General features: G+C 35.7%; 1 protein-coding gene across 1 annotated transcript; it reads right to left on the bottom strand.

The window, feature by feature from the left end:
- Positions 1-222: 222 nt before the first annotated feature.
- Positions 223-21898, bottom strand: LOC100891656 (uncharacterized WD repeat-containing protein alr2800). Its single transcript, XM_003729867.3, has 9 exons — positions 21834-21898; positions 19858-20066; positions 19303-19483; positions 18942-19048; positions 17902-18051; positions 17427-17507; positions 16558-16770; positions 15957-16089; positions 223-3382 (listed from the first exon to the last, which is right to left on the bottom strand). Exons 2-8 carry the CDS (start codon positions 20056-20058, stop codon positions 15970-15972), a joined length of 1053 nt encoding a protein of 350 aa, XP_003729915.1. The 5' UTR covers positions 20059-20066; positions 21834-21898; the 3' UTR covers positions 223-3382; positions 15957-15969.
- Between the last annotated feature and the right edge of the window lie 410 nt (positions 21899-22308).

The raw sequence follows: 22308 nt of genomic DNA, 5'->3' as shown, positions 1-22308 counted from the left end.
TCATGCTGGGCAATCTTTACTCAACATCCTGGACAGTGGGTATCGTTAACTTTATTTCTATAACTCGATAAAAAACCCATTCCACCCGGTTCGTACTTCTATGAAAAGTTAATGCACCTGACTGTTAGCATAGTTAATGACATCTTCATTAGTTTACAACCATACTAAACATACAATGCTACAGCAATCTGAATAATAACAACCAAATCAGAAAAGAAAAAATGTTATGAACTCATGGAATGTCATTTATTTCACACACAATGGCAATTCTATGTACATATATATTTACATAGGACGGAGAAATAGAAACACAGCATATCATTTCCAATAACAAAGAGATTAAAACGCACACACAAACATATAATAAGATGCATAATATGTCAAACTAAACTGACATAAGATACTCTTATAAGAAGGCAAGCATTTCAATGATTTTTTTCCTTCCAAACACAAGAATAATATGAGAAAGTTCCTATTATAAATGAGAAGAAAAAGAATAATAATAACAAGAAAAGCAAAAAGAATAAGAAGAAGAATTACATTTGTGCAGTAAAACCAGTTTTCCCCAAGAAATCATGTGCAAAGAATATAGTTGCAGAAAATGGCGGGGCAATAAGCTCTTCCTTCCACACACCACCATGTTTAAAAATAGTTATAATTCAAACAATTATACATTTAAACATTTTCCTAGTATCACTTAGAGCAACATTTCCCAGATGTCATTGGGATGATGATCGATTTGAACATTCACAGATGCTAGGCAATCTTGTATTAAGAGTATGCACAACAAATAAATACTGTTATGTTGTGGGCTGCATGCTTTTATATTATGTCGCAGGTCTCCTTATTATTTTGTAATTATTGGTGGTCTTTATAACATCCCGATGATTAATGTCAAATCATGAGACGTTGTACACCAAGGAGTCATTCAACAACACTTCAGAAGACCCGCTTCGCCGGGCAGAGACAGATGTGTTGGGAATAATATATGTCTACTAGGCTCAGCTATACATGTATGTGACCAATATTTGCTTGATAAACCATTTAAATAAAAGAAATTAATAAACTATCTAACAATCATATTGTATAGCTTAGAATATCTTTCGTGATTTTGAAATAATTGTGGTTGAATATGGTTGCCTCAAAAAATGTATACACATTTATTACTTCGAAAAGCCTTCTAAAACTCATAGAAAAAGTAATGATCCAACTGGAAAAAGAAGTTTGTCCAAAATGTCTATCATTTCTTTAAGTTTCCAATCATTTTGATAGCCTTATTCTATTACCAGATAATTAATCTGTTAGAAAAAAGTGTGATCTGTTTTACAATAATATATCATCATCTCAAGAAAACACTACATGGAACATTTCAAATATTCATATAGTACTTTACAAAAGCAGTTTAGTTAATCTTATCAGTACCAATACAGACCAAGTATCTACATTATCAGCTTGTGATAACAAGAACGTTCACTGCATTAATAATTTATGAACTAGTGTTGTTCACAGACCATATTTAAATGATGAATTAGTGAGTCTTAGTCCTGACTTTGATAAAGATTTGTTTAAAGTGCATTTACTTATATTTCCGAAGCAATCAACAAAGTAATTTCTTTAGATCAAAATATATGATTGCCAATTCCTCAGATTAAAAAAAAAGTTATTTCATCCATATCAATATTCAGTCAAGTGAACCTCAGCTTTCTGATCAATGTACATGTATTCATGTGGGCAAAGTCATTTCTCTTGGTGCAAAACTAGCTGATCTCATATGAAATGACATATGATTCAAATGATTTTATTTCTCATGCAAAACATAATACATGAATAATTATATCACAAAAAGTATGCAATGAAACAACAAATATAATAGAAAAAGCAAGAGAAAAGAGGAAGTAACTTGAAACAGAGCTTGTTGAGGTGTTAGTTCCTCAGATACTGTTTTACAACATATCATGAACAAAGTATGCTGAGATATCAATAAATAAAAACATATGTAGCTAAGAAATTCTAGATTTTGGAGGGAAAAAATTAAAAAAAAGAGGAAAAAATAAAAAAATGAGGAAAAATAAAGGAAAATAAAGAAGGGCAAAAAAGAAAGATACAAAAAGGGAAACGAATTATTGCAAAAGCTCTAGAAAAAGGAAATTAGATCAGTAGATCAACTTTCTTCACTTCACTGACCTATGAAAGCTGTTTTACTTTTTGAATGCACTATTCTCATGAGATTTAAGAATGTGAGAAATCTGAGAAGAGTTATAAGTTCACAAAAAATAAAATTCTCACAAAATTCATAACAAGTAAACTGCCACAAGAGAAGAAATCATAGGTGTGAATAGAAACATCCTTAAAACCACCCCCCCCCCCCCCCAAGGAACTTCTTGAAATGCAAGCATTCTTGAGGGGAGCTTTTAGGGTTTTGTTCAACCTTCAAAGGTGTGTCCAAACATGAAAAAAGAAGGAAATCTATCTCTTCTGTGCACTTCTTCCACTTTAACAATTATTGGGTAATAATTAAACTTGTCTATTTTCAGCAGGGAGGGAGGGACTTGATATCCAACACTATGCTTTATGTTACTCATGTGTGAACCACTCAGCTGGTGGAGCTAGGAGAGGAAACTCTATTTTGATCCTATCAGCATGGGCCCTATTCAAACATTGGCCTAGCTATTCAACTGATAAAAGAACTGTTCCCCTTATCTCTGATAGCTAAGTATAAGAATAGGTTTCTGATGTGAATACAGTCACCTGGTTATCACACACACAAACACTGATATCAAGTACAAACTTAACAAGTCCCTGGATTCTTTGTTTTAAAATAACATGAATTATTGAGGTTAATTCAGGACAAGAAGATTGCACTGACATGTAAATACACCATACATGAATTTGTCTCTTAAACTTAACCAATTCTGTGCCATCTTATTTTTAAATGATCGTCACTTTTTAGTGTTCAATTCAATTTTCAATAACAAGCTGATTTCATTGCTAAATTTGGCAAACAATGTTTCTCCTTGGAGTAACCTTCTCAATGGGGATAGCTGTTTCAAGATAAAAAAAAAACATGGAAATGTTTAATTCTCAACACACTGCTCATCACTTCAATTCTTGGATGGGAGTTTTCAACCAACATCTAACAAAGTTCATGTGGATGTGGTATTATACTGACCATTCAAGTACAATACCATGCATACAATACTTCTTAATAAACACACATTTGATCATGTTTAAGTGAGTAAGTTTAATCAAAGCAAAATGTTATCAATCAGAAAATTTGTAACAAAACTTGTCCGATGGTTCTAAGTCCAATGATACTTGAAATGTAGTAATTGTTCTGAGACCATAACAAATACACCGTAGATCCTCCAATCAACATGTACATCTAAAGAAAAGAAAAAACAAAGACAAAGAAACAAGGTTGATTCAATACTGTCTAACACCTTTGCAAATTTGTTGTATGGCTGTCGGAAAGACATTATGCACATGCAAAAATATATTTCTGGTAACTTGCTTCTATGGTTTTGACTGCTGTGTATACATATATAAACCATCTTTTTTAAACAACAGGGATTTCTCTAATTATCGACTGATAAAATCTAAAAATGGGTTGTAACTACCTAAATTGATTAGTTTGGTAATGACATTCTGCTTAACATAAAAGTGCAAGTCCACATTTAGCAGAATGGAGCAATGCAATGTACTAATGTACTAATGCCCTTCTGCCAGCCACTCCATACCATGAATTAAGATGTGCAGTGTTAGAACCTACAAACACAAAGGCTCATATTCATAATGGTGGACTTGGTCCACTGGTATGTAGAAAGCCAAGTGGCAAGCACAGCTTTTTATAAAAGACTGTAATTCTGAAACAAACTGAATCAAACCAATTGATCCGGTCATTAAATTTAAAAGAGAAAATGTAATGAAATTAAAAAGAGAATTGGTACCATAGCTCAAGCTGCATTACACTACAGGCACAAACTGTTTTTTGTAAATAACATTCCACAGTTTTATCAGAACTTACAAGGCAACTACCCATAAACATGACCCAAAAAACAATTCTTGCATAACATTGAATACAACTATTGCCTCATGAGCATGGCATTGTAATTGTGTATAACCTCGGTTGCAGTGAATTACTTGATATTCTCAATGACCTCTGTACAAGTAATGTCGATCAGTTATACTACCCACTCACTGAGTGGGCTGGTAGCATATATTCAAAAGGCTTTTCTTAAGGACTCAGAAGGAAGAAAAAAAAACCTGATTCATTTCACAAGCACACATTTACAAGTCTAGCTAGTAACCTTCAGATTCAAACAACACATATAACACAGCCTTATCTGAGGAGTCATTAGGCAAAATCTGGTGATGATGAAAGTATGCATATTTGTCACACAGCTAAATATGAAAGAATACAGAGCAAAAACTCTTGTTTGAGGTTCATTATTCTAATAATATTGCTTGTCAAAATACAACAAATAAATGTGGATGAATTGTCTTGAATATATCACCCAAGATAACCTTGACTTCATGTTACACTAAACTTAAAGGTAAAGATCAGTTTTGGAAATGCCCCCCTCTCAAAACAGGAAATAGAAGCTCTTATTACCAATCATGTGAAAGAATATGTTTTGACTAATACATGATGATGTAATTGATATATTTGATAAATTATTATATCTATTTGGACCTGATAGATATCGTGCACGTGTTGTGTAGTCCCATATACATCTTTTTGCTTGTAACTTTACCAAGAATGGGCCAAATTTCTTATCATTTTGATGATTCCAGAACCTTGCAGTACACACTAATACTGATAATGATCAACCTTTTCTGATCGATTTCACAATGTTTCTTTCACAATGCAACCGCATGACCATAACTGGTCTTTACCTTTAACAGTGAATTTGAATTGTACAAACAAGATCAATGGTTATGATAGTTCTATGGCTCTAATAGTTGTTTATAAGTTTTTGCACATGACATTTCTTGTAACAATTGAAGAAGAAAAAAACCCTCTTAAATGTAAGATTCACCTTTTGAGTGATCCAGCTATTTAGCAAACTCAGGAAATCAATTCAATTTCATTCACAATCTAATATTTCACTGTATTGAGGTTAATGTAAAGGAGCAAGTAAGAGTGCTTTGAGACTAGGTATAACAGAGGTCAGTAGAGTAGTCTGCTGAACCAGTAAGATTTCTGAAGGATGGTATGCAGTCAAGGCCAAGAGTACCTGGGAAATATTAACTGATCAAAATATGCCCTCAAATTTTCTGTATTTAGTGTTTAGAGGGATGTGTAGGTCAGCTACCAATGTCCAAACTATTTGCTTCTTATACAGACAACACTTGCAGGCTATGACAAAAGAGAAGTGAGGGAGGGGTGGGGAGAAGAAAAATAAGGCTAAGAAAACAATTGTCACTTAAAATACTCCTCACAATATCAAAAACTAAATGCAATAATGACATTTTCTCTAAACATTTATGTCAAATTCACTCTTATAAAATAAAAGCTCAACTTAATGGAAAATTTTGAGTGAAATTGCTCAATGTCATTTGAATTATTACCTTTCTTTTCTTTTCTTTTCAGAGGTATTTCTTTCTGCTGTATGTGATGTTGATTTTGATCATGTTCTTAATTTTCATTATGACAATGATGATGGTGAAGATGATGGTGGTGGTGATGATGTTAATGTTTCTATTATGATGATGATGGTGATAATGATGATGACGATGAGGACAATGACAACGATGATGATGATGATGATGTTAGCAATGATATTAATTACATTTATGTTATTGAAGGTAGAGCTGGAAGTAAGAGTGTATTACAAATCAAGCACATCAAACACTATACCAGGTACATGTAGGTTTGTATTGAGACTGACTGATATGCACAAAGAGAAAGAAAGAGCTAGAGCTAGAGCCTGAGCTCAAAGAGTGCGTAGGAGTTCATCACTATTGTAAAGAGGTCCGTACATGACTAATATTCCAGGGGCTAAGACCCTGGAATGCCAGGGTTTGAATGTCTGCAAATCAAACAATACAACAATTTTTTTCTCTAAAAATGCCTTGATGACCGTCTTTGTAGTGATGGCGTTCAATGTAAATACTGGCTGAAGATATTCCTTTCTGTATTTGAAAAGGAGGTGATCGGTTTGGACATTGCCTTCATGACAGAAACAAGGCTCTTTCTATAAATGTTTTAAGGAGTAATTTTCATCCAGAGATTCTGTCTCTCTTTCTTTCAATGGACTAGAGATGTATAAGTATTATTTTACATAGCACTAAGTGTACTATAATATATAATCCAGCGTTTTTCAACCTTTTTATAGTCCCGGCACTCTTATAGAAATAAAAGGTTTCGCTCTCCCTCCCATATTCATTGAAAAAAAAAAAAATTTGCATCACTCTGGTATACATCAAGTACCATGTACACAGGTACGGACACATTTTGTTTAAAAAATTTGCAATTGAAAAACAATGACACTTTTCATACGGTTAAAATCTCATTTCATAAACCAAACACCCTAGATAAGATACTGTAAACGCAAAAATATTTGCGGTACATTAATTTTCGCAGATCTCGCGCTGAAGTCGGTGTCCCCGAATTTTAGAACCCGCAAATATATAAACATGACTTCTTATGCGTGTTCTGAATGGGCTGAACGGGCTGAATACTCTCTGATGTAAGATTAATTTGCCAATTTCACTGAGTTCAGGAACATCACCTTGTTTAACCAATATTGAAACTTAGCTTAAATATCTTTTCTTTTATCGTATTTTATCTGTATAAACATCTAAATGTTATCCCACCTACGTATCACTGTTGCAATAAACCTGTAAATTGTTAATTATCAAATTTCTATTTCATGTAAAACGAACGACAATTTTATATCATCAATGAAACTGTAAATCGTATTTAAATATACACAATATTTGTTAAGTGTTCTATATATGTTAATGTGTTATCAATGCAATGTTATGCCATGTACTTTTTACTCTGTAAATTGATCAATTTCAGCTTTTAGCTGCATGTCCGATAATTTTTATCTCAATAAACCAATACAATACAATACAATACAATATAGTGCAATGCGGATTTAAGAACCAGCGAATATGTTTCATATATATCAGAGTCATATATTAAGTCACCTCGATGCACAAAATAATATAAGAATATTTGGGCATTTCATGGTCAAGAGTAATCCTGTTTTTAAATGTTCTGAGCGAGTGAAGTGAATGAGCGTGGTAAAAATGTGATTTCATGATAAAGAAAATATTAGATATAATCTGACACCTGAATGTGAGGATATTGGGGCACCACGCTGTCCAAAGAGAGATCATATCATAGCCATTCATGCTTCTAATTGGAGCAAGTACTGTCATGCTGCTGTTTCAATCTAGTGTTTACAAATACATGTACAGTTTATTGCATCAAGGCATCAGCTACAGTTCCTTCTTATATATTTTCAATTCCTGTCAACTCAGAACTGCATTTTATTTGATCATTGATTAACAAAATTACAATTCAACAACTAGCGAGCTAGCATTATGTTGAGTTATACAGGACTTCACATAGACAATCAGTATCTTTAATATATACCTTCCCCTCCCGCAAAGGATAATCCTTTAATTTCTCAGTTTTACGCCATCTGCTCACATCGCTAGGCATGACCTTTAACACTCGTACCAAATTGACTTACAATGGGTTTTCTTAGGTAAATATTGGTTGAACTCGAAACAAAAGATTGACTGACAGCTCATATTATGGGAATATCACAGATGCTATTATACAACTTGACAGAAATCTCACTCGAACTAGAAAATTAATTTCAGGAAAATCTTTCAAGAAAATGGTTAGAACAAATATGCATGTATGGTAAATAAAAAGCATGCCCTTGATGATACTTATATCTATCATATAAGTGTATTCAATCCAAATTATCAAGCTATCACATCATGTGCTCCATTTCCAATCCCTGTAGAGTATATCACATTGTGTGCACCATCTCCTCACCCTGTGGAGTAAATCACATTGTTTGCACCATCTCTCTCCCTGTGGGGGCATATCACATTGTGTGTACCATCTTCACACCCTGTGGAGTATCTATCATTGTGTGCACCATCTCCACACCCTGTGGAGTATCTCCCATTGTGTGCACCATCTCCACTCCCTGTGGAGTATCTCCCATTGTGTGCACCATCTCCACTCCCTGTGGAGTATCTCACATTGTGTGCACCATCTCCACACCCTGTGGAGTATCTCTCATTGTGTGCACCATCTCCACACCCTGTGGAGTATCTCACATTGTGTGCACCATCTCCACTCCCTGTGGAGTATCTCACATTGTGTGCACCATCTCCACACCCTGTGGAGTATCTCACATTGTGTGCACCATCTCCACACCCTGTGGAGTATCTTTCATTGTGTGCACCATCTCCACACCCTGTGGAGTATCTCTCATTGTGTGCACAATCTCCACACCCTGTGGAGTATCTCACATTGTGTGCACCATCTCCACACCCTGTGGAGTATCTCACATTGTGTGCACCATCTCCACACCCTGTGGAGTATCTCACATTATGTGCACTATCTTCACACCCTGTGGAGTATCTTTTATTGTGTGCAGCATCTCCACACCCTGTGGAGTATCTCACATTGTGTGCACCATCTCCACACCCTGTGGAGTATCTCTCATGGTGTGCACCATCTCCCCACCCTGTGAAGTATCTCACATGGTGTGCACCATCTCCACACCCTGTGGAGTATCTCACATCGTGTGCACCATCTCCACACCCTGTGGAGTATCTCACATTGTGTGCACCATCTCCACACCCTGTGGAGTATATCACAGTGTTTAGTATTCATTGACATTATATAGCAATGGTTAACGCCCATAATGTCCTGATTTAAAAAAAAAAATGTTAGCATTTCCTACGAGAATAGACTTAAATTTGCATGGCGCACCATTTACCTTAACTTTTGAATTGGATAAATCTAGCATAAAAATAAATAAGTGTGTCTGACTCATTCTTTTTATAACATTACAACTGAACTTTTAATTTGAACATTTATAAGGATAATTTATTTATCATTTTTTTCCTTAATAGTATGTTTATCTTTGTCAATACCGTTTGTGTGTTCACAATGTCTTCAATATATTTGTTCTTCTCTTTACAGTTCCAATAATTTTGTCAAAAATTGCAGACTGCTATGTAATTAAATATCATACAGGAAGTAATCTTGGGATTCATAAATAGATGGATTACACACCGGTATGTAAATATTAATTAAAAGCGCTTATAATACATGCAATGTTTATATAAACTTTATTCACCTTGCAGCAGATGTATTTACTTCATGATAATACAGAAATCAATTTCATAACTGAGGTTTATCAAAGTGTGTAAATTACATACATGAAGATTGAACTTCATTCAAATAATGATTTAAATTCAATTACTCATACATGACATGATGCTATCAACTGCATGAACAAAAATCTGAAGAAAAAGAGTCATACAGACTTACAGAGATCCACCATTCGCTCCAGGCTTTATTTAATCATATATATAAATCTTATAATAATATGGATATTTATATAGTGCCGGTATCCGCCAGGCCCTGACGCTCATGGCGCTGTACATACATGTATTACTATCACAAAAATATTACTATATGGTTGGGTTTCAGGTTTCGATATGATAAAAGTGGTGGATCCAGATTGAAATTTAAAAATTAAATAGTGTTGTATTGTTATACATTTCATTTTAATGAATGGGTACATCTTACACATGCACAGTTGGAAGTTGTTGTAATTCTTGATCTATGACCCGAAATTAAACCATCAATTTGACTCATGGTTTCACCCTAAAGAAACCATTTATAATTTGCTGGCTGCAACCCAAACACTCACTCTCTTTCGTAAAGGTATCATTTACATTTTGCAATCCATCACAAAAAATCCTTCTGAATTTCTTTGAATACATTTTTGAGGCACAATCTCAAAATTGATTTCTTCAAAAGTATCTGTTACAAAAAATGTTTTTCTATAACGGTACCATCTATCTTTAAGAGGCTATCACACAAACTCTTGTCATCTTCCAATTAAAGTTATTACAAAGTTTTGGTATGGGGACATGAATTTGGTTCAAATGAACATATTGGAAGCATATGCGATTTTACAATGTTCAATGATCGTTGTCACGGTTGAAATCGAGTCTAAAGTGATGAAATTGTAAATAATAAACTCTTTATGTTGTATAGCGCCCTCTCAAGACTGATATTACTTTACCTTTAAAACAATGTTTTTTTTCTTGACTACAATCGACCGATTTGCTATTCCCATTTGGAAATAATATATCAGAACTGCATATTCTGAGATTTTCATGGTCGCAGCTACCATGGAATGGCCTTAGGTGTTAATTGAAATATTTGAAATTTACCGGGAGCACCGGTAAATTTTTGATTATTCAATTTCTCAAAAGCAGAAGTGTTTTAGAGGCTACATTTGCTAGTGGTTATAATACATCCGCATGGGCATCCAGATATATAATATTTGTAAAGAATTACTATCCATCCAATTTTCAAAATTTCCCAAAACTTTGCATTACCTTTTTAAAGGTACCATTTACATTTAGGAGGCTATCACACAAACGCTTGTCATCTTCCAATTAAAGAACCATTTACATTTTGGAGATTAGCACGCAAACTCCAAATGATTTTCTGTAAATGTACCATTTATCTTTTAGAGGCTATGTAAATGATGATTGACACGTTGCTGCTGTATTACATACTCCCATTAACTTTCTTTTATACACAACAAACACCATGAAATTTGAAGGATTTTTAAAATAAAAATAACATTTTTTTTTTTTTAAACAAAGAAAACTAATTTCCATTTTGCCTACAGGTATCTGTCTGAGCGGCTGATAGGATGGATAAGCAGCTGCTGAAGAATTTGTACAAATACAAGATAAGATAGAGAATAAAAATAGATCATGCAAATTATAATAGGGGATACATCTTGCGTACATGTACATGTATATATCAGTCATTCTAAAGATAAGAGATAAGCATCTTCAAGCTCAGAGATGTGGTTTGGATGAAAGCAAGCTAGGGTTCACATTTCAAACAGTGGATGATGAGCCATGTACTCCACAAACCCAGCCTGGTCTTAACATAGCCTCTCACCATAATGAGAAAGTATCAAGAACTAAACTCATCAATTAAATTCAAATACAGATAAAAGTAAACATCCAAATTGAAAGAAAACATGGATTCTTTTGGAGTATGCATCTATTTTTTTCCTTGAGGCCTCTTCCAAAATAGAAAGTATCCTCTTTCAGTATTTTCCTAACCATGTTGGCGACTTAATTTAGAGCAAAGTATACCGGTAGTCGAAGAATACTGCTTTCCACCTTGTTTCTTACAGTGCATACCTATTATCTCGTGTACAAGCACTTGTTTTGAACATTAATAACACCAAAATAGCTCTGTAGCCTTGGGCAAGATGTATCTATTTATAAGCAGTCTCCTGTAACCATATACAAGCTCTACATTCTATAGCAAATCATTCAATACTTCTATTTAATAACAACATTCATATTAATTTGCCTTAAGTGTGTAATTTTTCAGTTGGAGCATAGACCCACTATTCATGGAATAGTCATATATTTTTGCCAATTCTCAGTTTCTAGATATTGGAAATCACTACATGTTTATTGATATTTCAATCAAACAAGGAACAAAAAAGTACAAAAAGATGGGAAGTAATGAAATAATCATATAAAGCTTGATGGAAGGGGTAGTTGCATGAAGCTGTCTCTAGAAGAGCCAATGATATGCATATTCAAGTAATATTGACTGCCTAGCTTCAGGGCAATATTTCACCCAAACTAAAGGTGAGGGTGAAATAGGCAAGTCGTATTGACTTGAAGGCAGTCAATATTACTATTATTAACCACATCAGACATCTAGAGCAAACAAGAAACTCTTTATCTTACTCTTAAATTATGTAAAATACAGTAGCCTACACTGCACAGGGTTTCCTAGCATGAAAAGTTGCAAAAACATTGTCAAACCAGCAGTGCTTGACAACATTTTTGATACACTGCAAACAGTGTGCCTTGGGTCGGGTGTGATTATTACGTCACAATAGAGTGTGCGCAAAGTGCACATTTTCTTCGCACATATCATACGCATAATCAATGTGCAATGAAGCTGGCTGGCTCTACATATTATTTCCCGCTAGTCCAACACGCATTTTGCCATTGACTTTTTTGATAGGGCAATATATTTTGTTCATTGGTTTACTGTGTATTAATATGTTGTTGGTCATAGGCATGCAATGGGTTAAAAAAGTTGTATTAAAGATAAAGGTGTGTTCTGGTCATCCGATTGCATTGTGAAAGAAAAGGTGTGGAATGGATCAGAAAAAGTTGATCATGTAGCATGTAAGTATTGGCGTGCACTGCAAAGTTCTGGAGTCATCAAAATCATAATAAATTTGGCCCAGTCATGGTAAAGTATTACGCACTGTACTGTACACAGAAAGATGTATAATCTAAAGGCTCATTCACATGATGTGGTAAACGTACGTGGCAAGTTTTCTTTTCTTTTCATGTTTTAGTGAATGGAAAGTGTGGATAAAAACAGATAGCTGTATGCAACAAAGGTCCTACATATACTGGTACATAGTGATCTGTGATTAACATACAGAAACGTGAGGTGCATTACAGAGAGAGTTTACAGCGGCATATAAAAACAATGTTTAAAGCTTATCTTGAGCTCTGGTACGGGAATCGTATTTTAAGAGAAAATTGCTATGATTTATTCTGGATTGCTTATCCTGCAGTAGATTGGTTGTTTGAACCAGTGAAATAAAAACGAATGCACAAAATCTTGCTGGGCTTCATTTTCGATAAAAAAAACCACAACTCCCATTTACACATATATTAAGTGACCTGTGTTGAACACATGGTGTCGGGCGTACTTACCTTGATTTCCTTATCTTTCTATGCTCATTGCTCAGCCACTATACATTTTCTGCCATAACTGTTTGGCACATATGTCTTTAAAAAAAATCTTGAACATCCATGCAGTTTAATTTTTGTTGGATTCTGTGAGAATTAATTTTTACATTTACTGGAACTCAAGTTTATCTTCAAGGTAGATTTTATTTTATTCCCCTGACAAATCCTGAACTCATCCCATACAGACTAGCTACATACACAGTGCAATCACTGACAAAAACAATACACTTGATCAAGTACTTCTCTAGCTACCATTAACTTTCTAGAAGTGCTCACTTAAAACCATCAATGGTAGTCACGTGAGCGCACATGACCTTGTGTTGTGAGATTGATTACAAATCACTTCTACGTACAGTAATGCTATCAATCTATTACTCAGATCATAGTTTGCATCAACATGGCCCAATCATTTCCAAAAAGAAATTTGAAGGAAAAAAAATGTGCTTATTTCATGAACATTGTAATTGTATAAGCCTATTGTATCCTGTATGAGATTGTATTAGATGAATGTACATCGTTGATCAATCATGCTATTCTTCACTGAATCCTACTGAATACACTAGGAGTAGAAGAGAATCTATTTCTTACATCAAGAAAAATGTTCATAGGAACAAACAAATGCCGCCCCCCCCCTTCCTACAAAAGTAAATGTACATGACTAATATAGTGTTCAGCTACAAAAGGGTTCAGCTACAATTTCTATCAATTTTAACGGTATTGTTCAATGCAGTATGAATTTTCTTTCTTTTTTATTGTTCACAGGATCTCTTGTTTGCATTTTGGGGCTTTTATTTTTCATTTTCTAACTTTGGAAGAGAGAAACATCTCCTCATGTAAAGTTGCATAGGTCACATGGAGTATTTGGTTATGAGATGTGATGAAGCACCAGTCTACAAACATATCCCATCACTCACTCATCTAGGATCTAGTTCATGATGCTATCTTTAGCATGCAACACATTCCTAGGCAGAGTTATCCATACCGAAAGTGAAGAGCGTGGAACATGATACATCTCACATTATGTTACCACATATGACATTGACATGTCACCCCCTCCCCACACCCCCCCCCCCCCTCCAAACCATGACACAGTATTTTGAAAGACAAAACACTTCTCAATAGCAAAGGCTATCAAGTATCATTCAGATAGTTCTTACTTCATAGAGACAGAGTTTTGGCAAACATAAAAGTACATTTTACTGAACTATAATGTTCATGTACATGTAGGTACGGGGTAGACATGCAGAGTAGTTAGGAGAAAAAATTACAAGAAGGGCTATCTCATTGTCATTCTCCCATTTTCAACACAAGAGGGCACATGTCATGTTCATCACTGAACATCGATAAAGCATACTTGACAAAATGTGTGTTGTGTAATTGAGGCTTCAGGCTGGAAAGCAGATAAGAGCAGCTGAAGAGGGAGATGAGAGACAGAGAAGGGAAGATTGGAGAGAAAACATACAGGAAGAGATAGATAGAGAGAGAGAGAGAGAGAGAGAGAGAGAGAGAGAGAGAGAGCATGAGACAAGAGGGAAGAAAGAGGAACCGATGAATTCATGAGGAAAGAGGAGAGAGAAGAGGTGAGTGGTGAAATGGATAGGTAAAAGAGAGAAAAGGAGTGAGGGAGTGATATAAAATCTAAATAGTTTCACTGTTTAACATCCATATGAGATCATTTTCAAAACTATTTTTTTGTTAGAACAATTTTTCTTTATTTCCTTCTGAACTTGTATGTAGTGAGAGCCCCACCCTATCCAAATTAATAGAGCATTGCACTTTGACCTGCTGGTGTGTTCAGGGTGGTCCACAAAAGGTTCAAACAAGTTACAGAGAAGGATTTGAATTTTGATAGAACCGGTTTAAAAATCAGCAAAAAGTTAATATTAAATATTTATTAAATATTATTAATAAAGTGTGTTTGAAATGCAGCATTATATGTCCCAGATTGCACCAGAGTGAATCTAGGAACCTTAGAGACCTTAAGCAAGCTCTTGAGCCTGGCCAAAAGCAGACTTTGGGCTTTGCATACATTAAACCGTACGCCTTCTATGTTCCGATTGACCGGGAATGAAATATGCTAATTGCAATCCTCGCAATCGATATCACGGGATGAGCGGTGAATCAATGACAACTTTGTATCTGTAAGAGTTATCTAAAGCTATGGTCACAACTCATTTGTAGCCTGCTCGGTCGCTGCTGGAATTAAGGCATCGCCCAACGATTTTTGGAGAAGTCGAGCAGGCTGTATATAGAGCCCCAGCGATGCCTGGGCGGTGCCCTGTCGATTTCCTGTCGGTTGCCGATCAATTTTAGGTAAAAACTGGGCGAAACTGCACGACGTCCCGGGAGTGACCGACTGATGACCCACCGATTCCCAATCTCCCAACGGCCACCGGCTGATTTTAAAGAAATTGCCCGGCGGTCGGCCGGTGATCGGCGGGGCATCTGCGGGTGTCTCAAAAATGATGCCTCAGTCATAGAGCGAGTTTACAAACAGAACAAAACAGAAGCAATTTTACAAATTCAAGTTTGATTGTAATCCATTGACAAGCTATTTTTCAGATACATGTATGGCCCTTAGAACTTTGACTTCATGACCCCATAATCTAATCACTTCATTGGCTTTGCAAGATACATACATGACCCAAGTTTGGCGGGAATCCATCAATTGGTTCTTGAGATAACGCGATCACGAGATCTCGGGACGTAAGGGCGGACGTACAGATGGACAAACGGATAACCCGAAAACATAATGCCTCCAGCTTTGCAGCGGAGACATACATGTAACAAACATACAATATTAAATTTAAAGCCCAAAAGAAATCACTGTCTTACTAAAGTGTTAAGTGATGTTTCTAGCTTGGCTAAGAACTGTGAAGTGCTATTCTTTGATTGTAACATTGAAATGAACTCACCCATAGTTTATAGCTATCTGAGAGATGCTAACTGAATAGTCTGTGATGAACCACCTAATGCAAACAGTCTTCCTCCATCAGTGCTATCCAAAGCTTGCACTGTCTTCCCCTTGTAGTCAACTACTCCAATTATCTAGAAAAGGGAAAAAACATTTCGTTTTAAATACTTGATGCATATCATTAGGATGAACTGATATTAAACAGAGTCAAACAAATAATATGTCTTACTACTGTTGTTACAATGATGAACCGTGTTCAATGCCACGTAAAGCTTACAGTTTATGTCTAGTTCATTACCTGGAGAGTACCTATTGATATTGTGTATTTAATATCATTCTACACATGATTTAAACCAATTGTGAAGAGAACATAAGTTTACAAAAAGAAGTTATATTAAAGGTTTCAGTGTTAAGTGATTCTAGGTATGAGGATGCAATATTATGCTTGGAAATCACTTTACAATCTCACTCCACTATTTAAGTTTTCACTCAGAGCCGCAAATATGTGTGGGTTCCTTATTTAAGTGGGACACCAAAAATGTCACAAAGTGGGTCCCTAATTTATGAAATTACCCAATTACAAAACTGAGCTGTTTACTTACATCAAAGGTTTCCGTCTGTACTGCCTGTACATTCATAGTCCCACTGCCTCCAGCTAACACTGTATTGTTATCACAGAACTGCGCACAGTATAGAAAGTCTCCTTCCTTGTGGTCAGTGTCCAGGTCTAGTGTTCGGTCAAGATGACCACTAGAGAAGTCCCAGATCTGAAGAGCATGATTTTGAACCCATGAGGCGGTCAAGATCTTACCATCCTAAGGTTGATAGAAATAAAGAAACAAGATAAAGAAATGTAATACCTATGAGTACCTCTACGACTGATTAAGATAATTCCTACCCTTCAAGTGATGCACCCGCAGAATGAATTTGGTGATCCTAACTGAACAACACACGAAGTTACAGAGAGTACAGGACATAGAGAGATGGACAGACGTCAGTTCCTAGGTTACCTATTCCAGTGATGGAGGGCAAATTCATACCATCTATTATCCGAATTTAAGACTTTGTTTCCACCTTTCACCTCGATGTCTTATCTGATGCCACAGATGAGATGAGAATTAGAATTTAGTCCATTCTTTACCTGAAAGTCTAAACCTCTGCCCGAGATTTGGGAAGTGTTCTCTTTTACATTACTAATTGACATTTAAAAAAAAAAAAAAAAAAAAAAAAACACAACTAAAAATCAGTCCAAGTAATTGGTTAAAGTCTACACAAAGCTGCCTGTGGGTAGGAAATTCACATTCAGCGAATTTCAGAGACACCTATGCAGGCATTAATGATAAGTGTTTGTTATGACACTTAACATCATTTGATGTGACATAAAAAAAACACAGTTTCCATTACAGTCCTAGGTTTTTATCTGCAAGTTTAATCTACCACAAGAGTTATAAGATTTGATATTGATTGTTACCTGAATGTCTAGTCCACTGCCACAGATATGAGGTCCAGAGATAGTACGTTCAACCCCATGTTCAGTTCTCGTATCCCATACCTATTTGATCAATAATAATAACAATTGGTATAGTAAACAAATACACTTTTCATTTATTGCATTGTTTATAACAAGCAATGCAGAAAACATGTAGAGCAGTACTTCATGTTCTCTAGGGATCAGTCTTTAAAGCTCAACAAGAACAAAAATAAAAACAGCAGCAGTCTTTCAGGTTGAATCACAGTTACTAAATCGGAAATACAAAGATAAAAGCGTTTCCATCTGTATAGTGCATCATGTATTTAAGTATGTAATCTTGTAAATAAAGAGATTTGGATAAAAGAAAAATGCAGAAGAAAAATTGACACCATCAAAAATCAATATGAGATATAATTGACTATTAAAATACTGTATAGACTGTACATACCATGCAAATAATGTCAATGGTTATTACCTTCAGACAGTTATCCCAGCCTCCTGTCACAAAGATATGGTTATCATCCGGATGAAACTTAAGAGCAAACACTCTCTGACCATGACCTGCCTCTAGCAGATCATTTCTCAATGGAACCAAAGCGTTGGACCCTTGGTACAGATGAACAAGCTAAAACAAAATAACACAACAACTCAAATTTCTACTTGCTTTAAAGGTAATGACAGAACAAAGATTGCCATAGAATCATACTAATTATATAAAACTGAATATTCAAGACTAAAATAAATTTATGTCTGCAATATTATGTTGGTAGATAATGGGTAAGTATGAAGCAAATGAAGATGATAGAATGCTACTACTAATCCTTTGAACAACTATCATTACACAACTTGTCAAGGTCTCATATGTGGGGATACAACTTAGCTTTAGCATGACAAAGGGTCCCAAATAAGTTGTGTTCCCATACATGTACATTCCAAATCTTGAAAAAGCCTGCAACAGAAAGCTGACATGGCCTGAAATTCAGGTAAAAGCCTCATGAAAACAACTGGCATTCCAGCATATATCATCAATTGTGAATTATTTTTCAAGATCACTGGGATTTCAGCAATTTTTTAAATGTTTGTAGTGTGTGTTACATTTACAGGTATAAGCATGACGTACAAGCAATTTCAAGTTTTGTAAGCCAATCCATGAGCAGAACTGAAAAGTAACTGAGTATTAAAATCAATGGATAAATCAATAAAGAGACTTTACACCTCTTTTCTCAAATTCAAACCTCACTATATGTTGTCTACATAGTAGCCCTACTATAAGAAGCGCTTATAAGAATTAGGCATACACCTGTATGAACTCACAATGGGGGAACAATGCTGTATATATACATCAGTGGTTGCCATAAAATCCCATTGTAGTGTTCTCTAAAAGATCATTTTAACAAGTTGAGACCATTTAACAATCTAAACTTCTAAGAGACCATTTTAATCTCAGTAGTGAAATGACACTTCATTGGTAAAATCCTTTTTTTGTGATGTGTGGTTGAACTTCAAGTGTTTTACCTCGTTACTATTAGCATGGTAGAGACGCACATTCTGATCTTTGCCTGCTGTAGCATACATATCTCCCTGAAGACTGAAGTCTAAAGCGTTGATCTCATTACCGCCCTCTATAATACAATCAAATCATAATCATTATCACTTACAACAATCCTGTTGAATTACAAAGACATTGTATTACTACCTCTCTCTCTTTAATTCAAATCTCTCTACAGTTTTACCTAAAATGACATTTGACCTTAATTAACCATCTCCATAACACTATCAAATCAGATATTGATTGATCTCATTAAATCTCATTATGATGCAATCAAATCAGATATCATTTGAGCTTATTAAATCTCATTATCAATCAATAGCTTACCAACGAATGTATCAATACGTTTGTTTGTAGCGGTGTTCCATAGTGATATAACTCCATCGGAGCCCGCTGTGACGAGTACATCTTGCATTCCAGGATGGAAACTAAGACACATTACTGGCAGTGTAGCTCGGTCACCTTGGCTTAACACATGCTGTAATGCCCCGGTCTTGCTGTTAAAAAGCTGCAGATTTAAAGAAAAGTTAGATTTTTTATATTTTAAAACAAGAATCAAGCACAGCATAACTTGCATTTTCATATGATTTCCATGACCAAGTCCACTAAGGCTATAAAGTCACTACCAAAATTAAACATCCAAAAATTAAGACTTGAGCGAGTGGTATAAAGGGTTGACGCAGCTCTTATGTAACTAAGTTTTTAGATCAAGTTCTTCTAGTTTATCCTTCTATTGCTTGTTTTTATTACAACATCTTTTACGTCCGTGCAAACAGCTCTTAAATTGATCTATCATGTCGTACATTTGAAGCCAAAAGGGCGTTAACTCTGTGTTAAAGTATATGAGTTTACAACCTTCACGCTCCAAACAGACTCTGTTACCTTGATTCCTCCATTGCCTGTTCCCACTGCTAGAACGTCACCATCATGTGAGAACTGTAAGCTGTACGTTCCCATAGCTGCATCATCTAGCTCGATAGAAACAAGCTCTTTCACCTGTGTGAACACACCAGCACTCTTCTTCTGCTCTGAATCAATAGCCCGTCCTGTACGGATGGCCGTTTCTAGACGTCTTCTTGCCATGATCAAAACTGCAAACATACAAAGTTTCAACACCCTAAGTATACTTGAATGGAAACCAAATAGAAACATGGAGATGATTCAATAAGAATCGCATTCAAGTACTCTTCATCAATATACCTTCAAAGCTAAAAGTAATATTGAACTTAGACTGAAAGCTTCACCGCTTCAGTCTCTGATATCGACGGTTGTTCTGCTGAGACTACGATCTGGCTCTACTGACTACCACTACTGGCACTAGTGTATGGGGAAGGTTGACATGTACTGTATGTCAGCTTTAATAAAGAATTCCCCATCCCAGGCGGTTACTTCTGTATATATTGAACTGAGCTAGTGTGCTACAACTACAAAAGATGCACATAGAGTATGTTAATATTTGTCATGGATCGTATAACTTCACAGAGTATCCACAGAAATACATCTTATTTTTTCCTGAACAATGACTCAGCCTTGCCTAAAACTTTAAGAAAATGTTAGTATAGCGGGTCTACAATCTTTTTCATCATTTGTTTCGAAATTCAGATCAGTCAGCTGCAAAATCAAGATTTGCATTAGTTATTGCATCATGAATTTAAGGACGCTTTAGTTTTTCAAAGTCAAACATTAGTGCACAATAGTGCACAAATACGATTTGCTCCTTGGCAACTGAGATACCACGCACCAATCGCGTGACCAAATTCTATTCGGCGCGACCGAATTCTGGTCAGAAAAATGCTCCGTCTTTTTTCGGAAGTATTTTGCTTTTCATCATTCTATATTTTATAAAATCCTGTTGAAGGAACAAATTTCTTTTCTTTTGATGGGTAGATTGCTAAATAAACGAGGTAAGAATTCAAACAAAGTATTAGTCTATGCATTTTTTAAAAAAAGTTAAAGACTAAACTTTCAGACACATAGTCTAGGCCTACAGATGTACATGATAGAATTTTGGTTTGTTTGACTCTTGACTCATTCTCTTTCTCAATCTCCCTTTTCTAGAGCTTTTATTTTTTTCTACTATTTTCCTCCATTCATTTTTTTTTTTCTTTTCTTTTCTCTTCTTTTTCTTCATTTTTTTCTTCTTTTTTTCCTTCTTCCTAGCTACATATTGTCTGTTTATTGATCTATAACTAAGCATAGACCTCTAGTCTACTTTGTTGATGTTTTATTGTAAAATTTGCATCTGAGGAACTAACACTTTAACAAGCTCTGCTTCAAGTTAGTTCCTCTTTTCTTGTGCTATTTCCACTATATTTATCGTTTCATTGCATATTTGTTGTGATATAATTATTTTTGTATTATGTTTTGCATGAGAAATAAAATCATTTTGAATTGTTTTCTTTCTGAAGTGAGTGGGCGCTCTCTACCCTCGCTCGCGCGCCTATAGACTAGAAGTCTAGTCATGAAAATGTCACCCGCAGCCGATCTTTGAAGTTGAACTTGGCATCTCTGATATCTAGGTCTAGCGCATTTCATCCGACATCGAATTGATCACCAGAATTCTTTTAATAGTGATTTTTTTAGTTTGAATCAGGGCTGTCAACCCTCCCTGCATTTGGAGGGAGTCTCGCGCCAGCACCACACTCATTCTCCCTAACTCCAGGGAGCTCTCTCCCCCTGGCCCTGTACTGTCCCACCAGCTCGTACTACTACTACTAGACTAGTCGGACGTAGCAGGAGACTTCCGCAACCACGCCATTCCAAATTACAACAAGATCATGAAGATGGAGTTAAGATAACCACACTCAAAGCCATCTAATATCATCATATAAATATTAATCATCAGATTAGCTCCTTACCAATTGTTTATTTGGAGCAGAAAGAATGTCAAACTTCCCAGAGGTCATGCATAGCCATAGGAGCGCAGCCGTACGCGTACACACTAGACCTAGTAATGTAGTACTGCATGTAAGTTGCATAGGCCTGCTACATGCTGGTATGGCAATGTTTACAAACAATCAACGCGTACGCGCGGGCTGTCCAGCTTTTGGCGTAAAAATCATCAAACTCATGAATAATAAATACCAAACGTAGAAGTTTAGTCTGCTGTCTGCTACCTTCGCCATTCTGTCAGAAGTGTTTTCTCCTGTGAGAGGTTGTCCCGCTTTTTTCTGCATGACTACCCAGGGGCGGATCTAGCTTTTTGCTAAGGTGGGGGAGGGGGGGGGGGGCCAAATTTGAAAAACGCGCCGACTAATAATTTGCTCAGTGGGGGGGGGGGGGGGGGGGGGGGGGGTGGGGGTGGTAGTGAGTGAGCATTATAAAAAAAAAAAA

The sequence above is a fragment of the Strongylocentrotus purpuratus genome, unplaced genomic scaffold, assembly GCF_000002235.5.
Source record: "Strongylocentrotus purpuratus isolate Spur 01 unplaced genomic scaffold, Spur_5.0 spur5_scaffold_14, whole genome shotgun sequence".
NCBI classification, from domain to species: domain Eukaryota; kingdom Metazoa; phylum Echinodermata; class Echinoidea; order Camarodonta; family Strongylocentrotidae; genus Strongylocentrotus; species Strongylocentrotus purpuratus.
The sequence above is the reverse complement of the archived record's forward strand: the minus strand, read 5'-3'. Positions and strand labels throughout refer to the sequence as shown.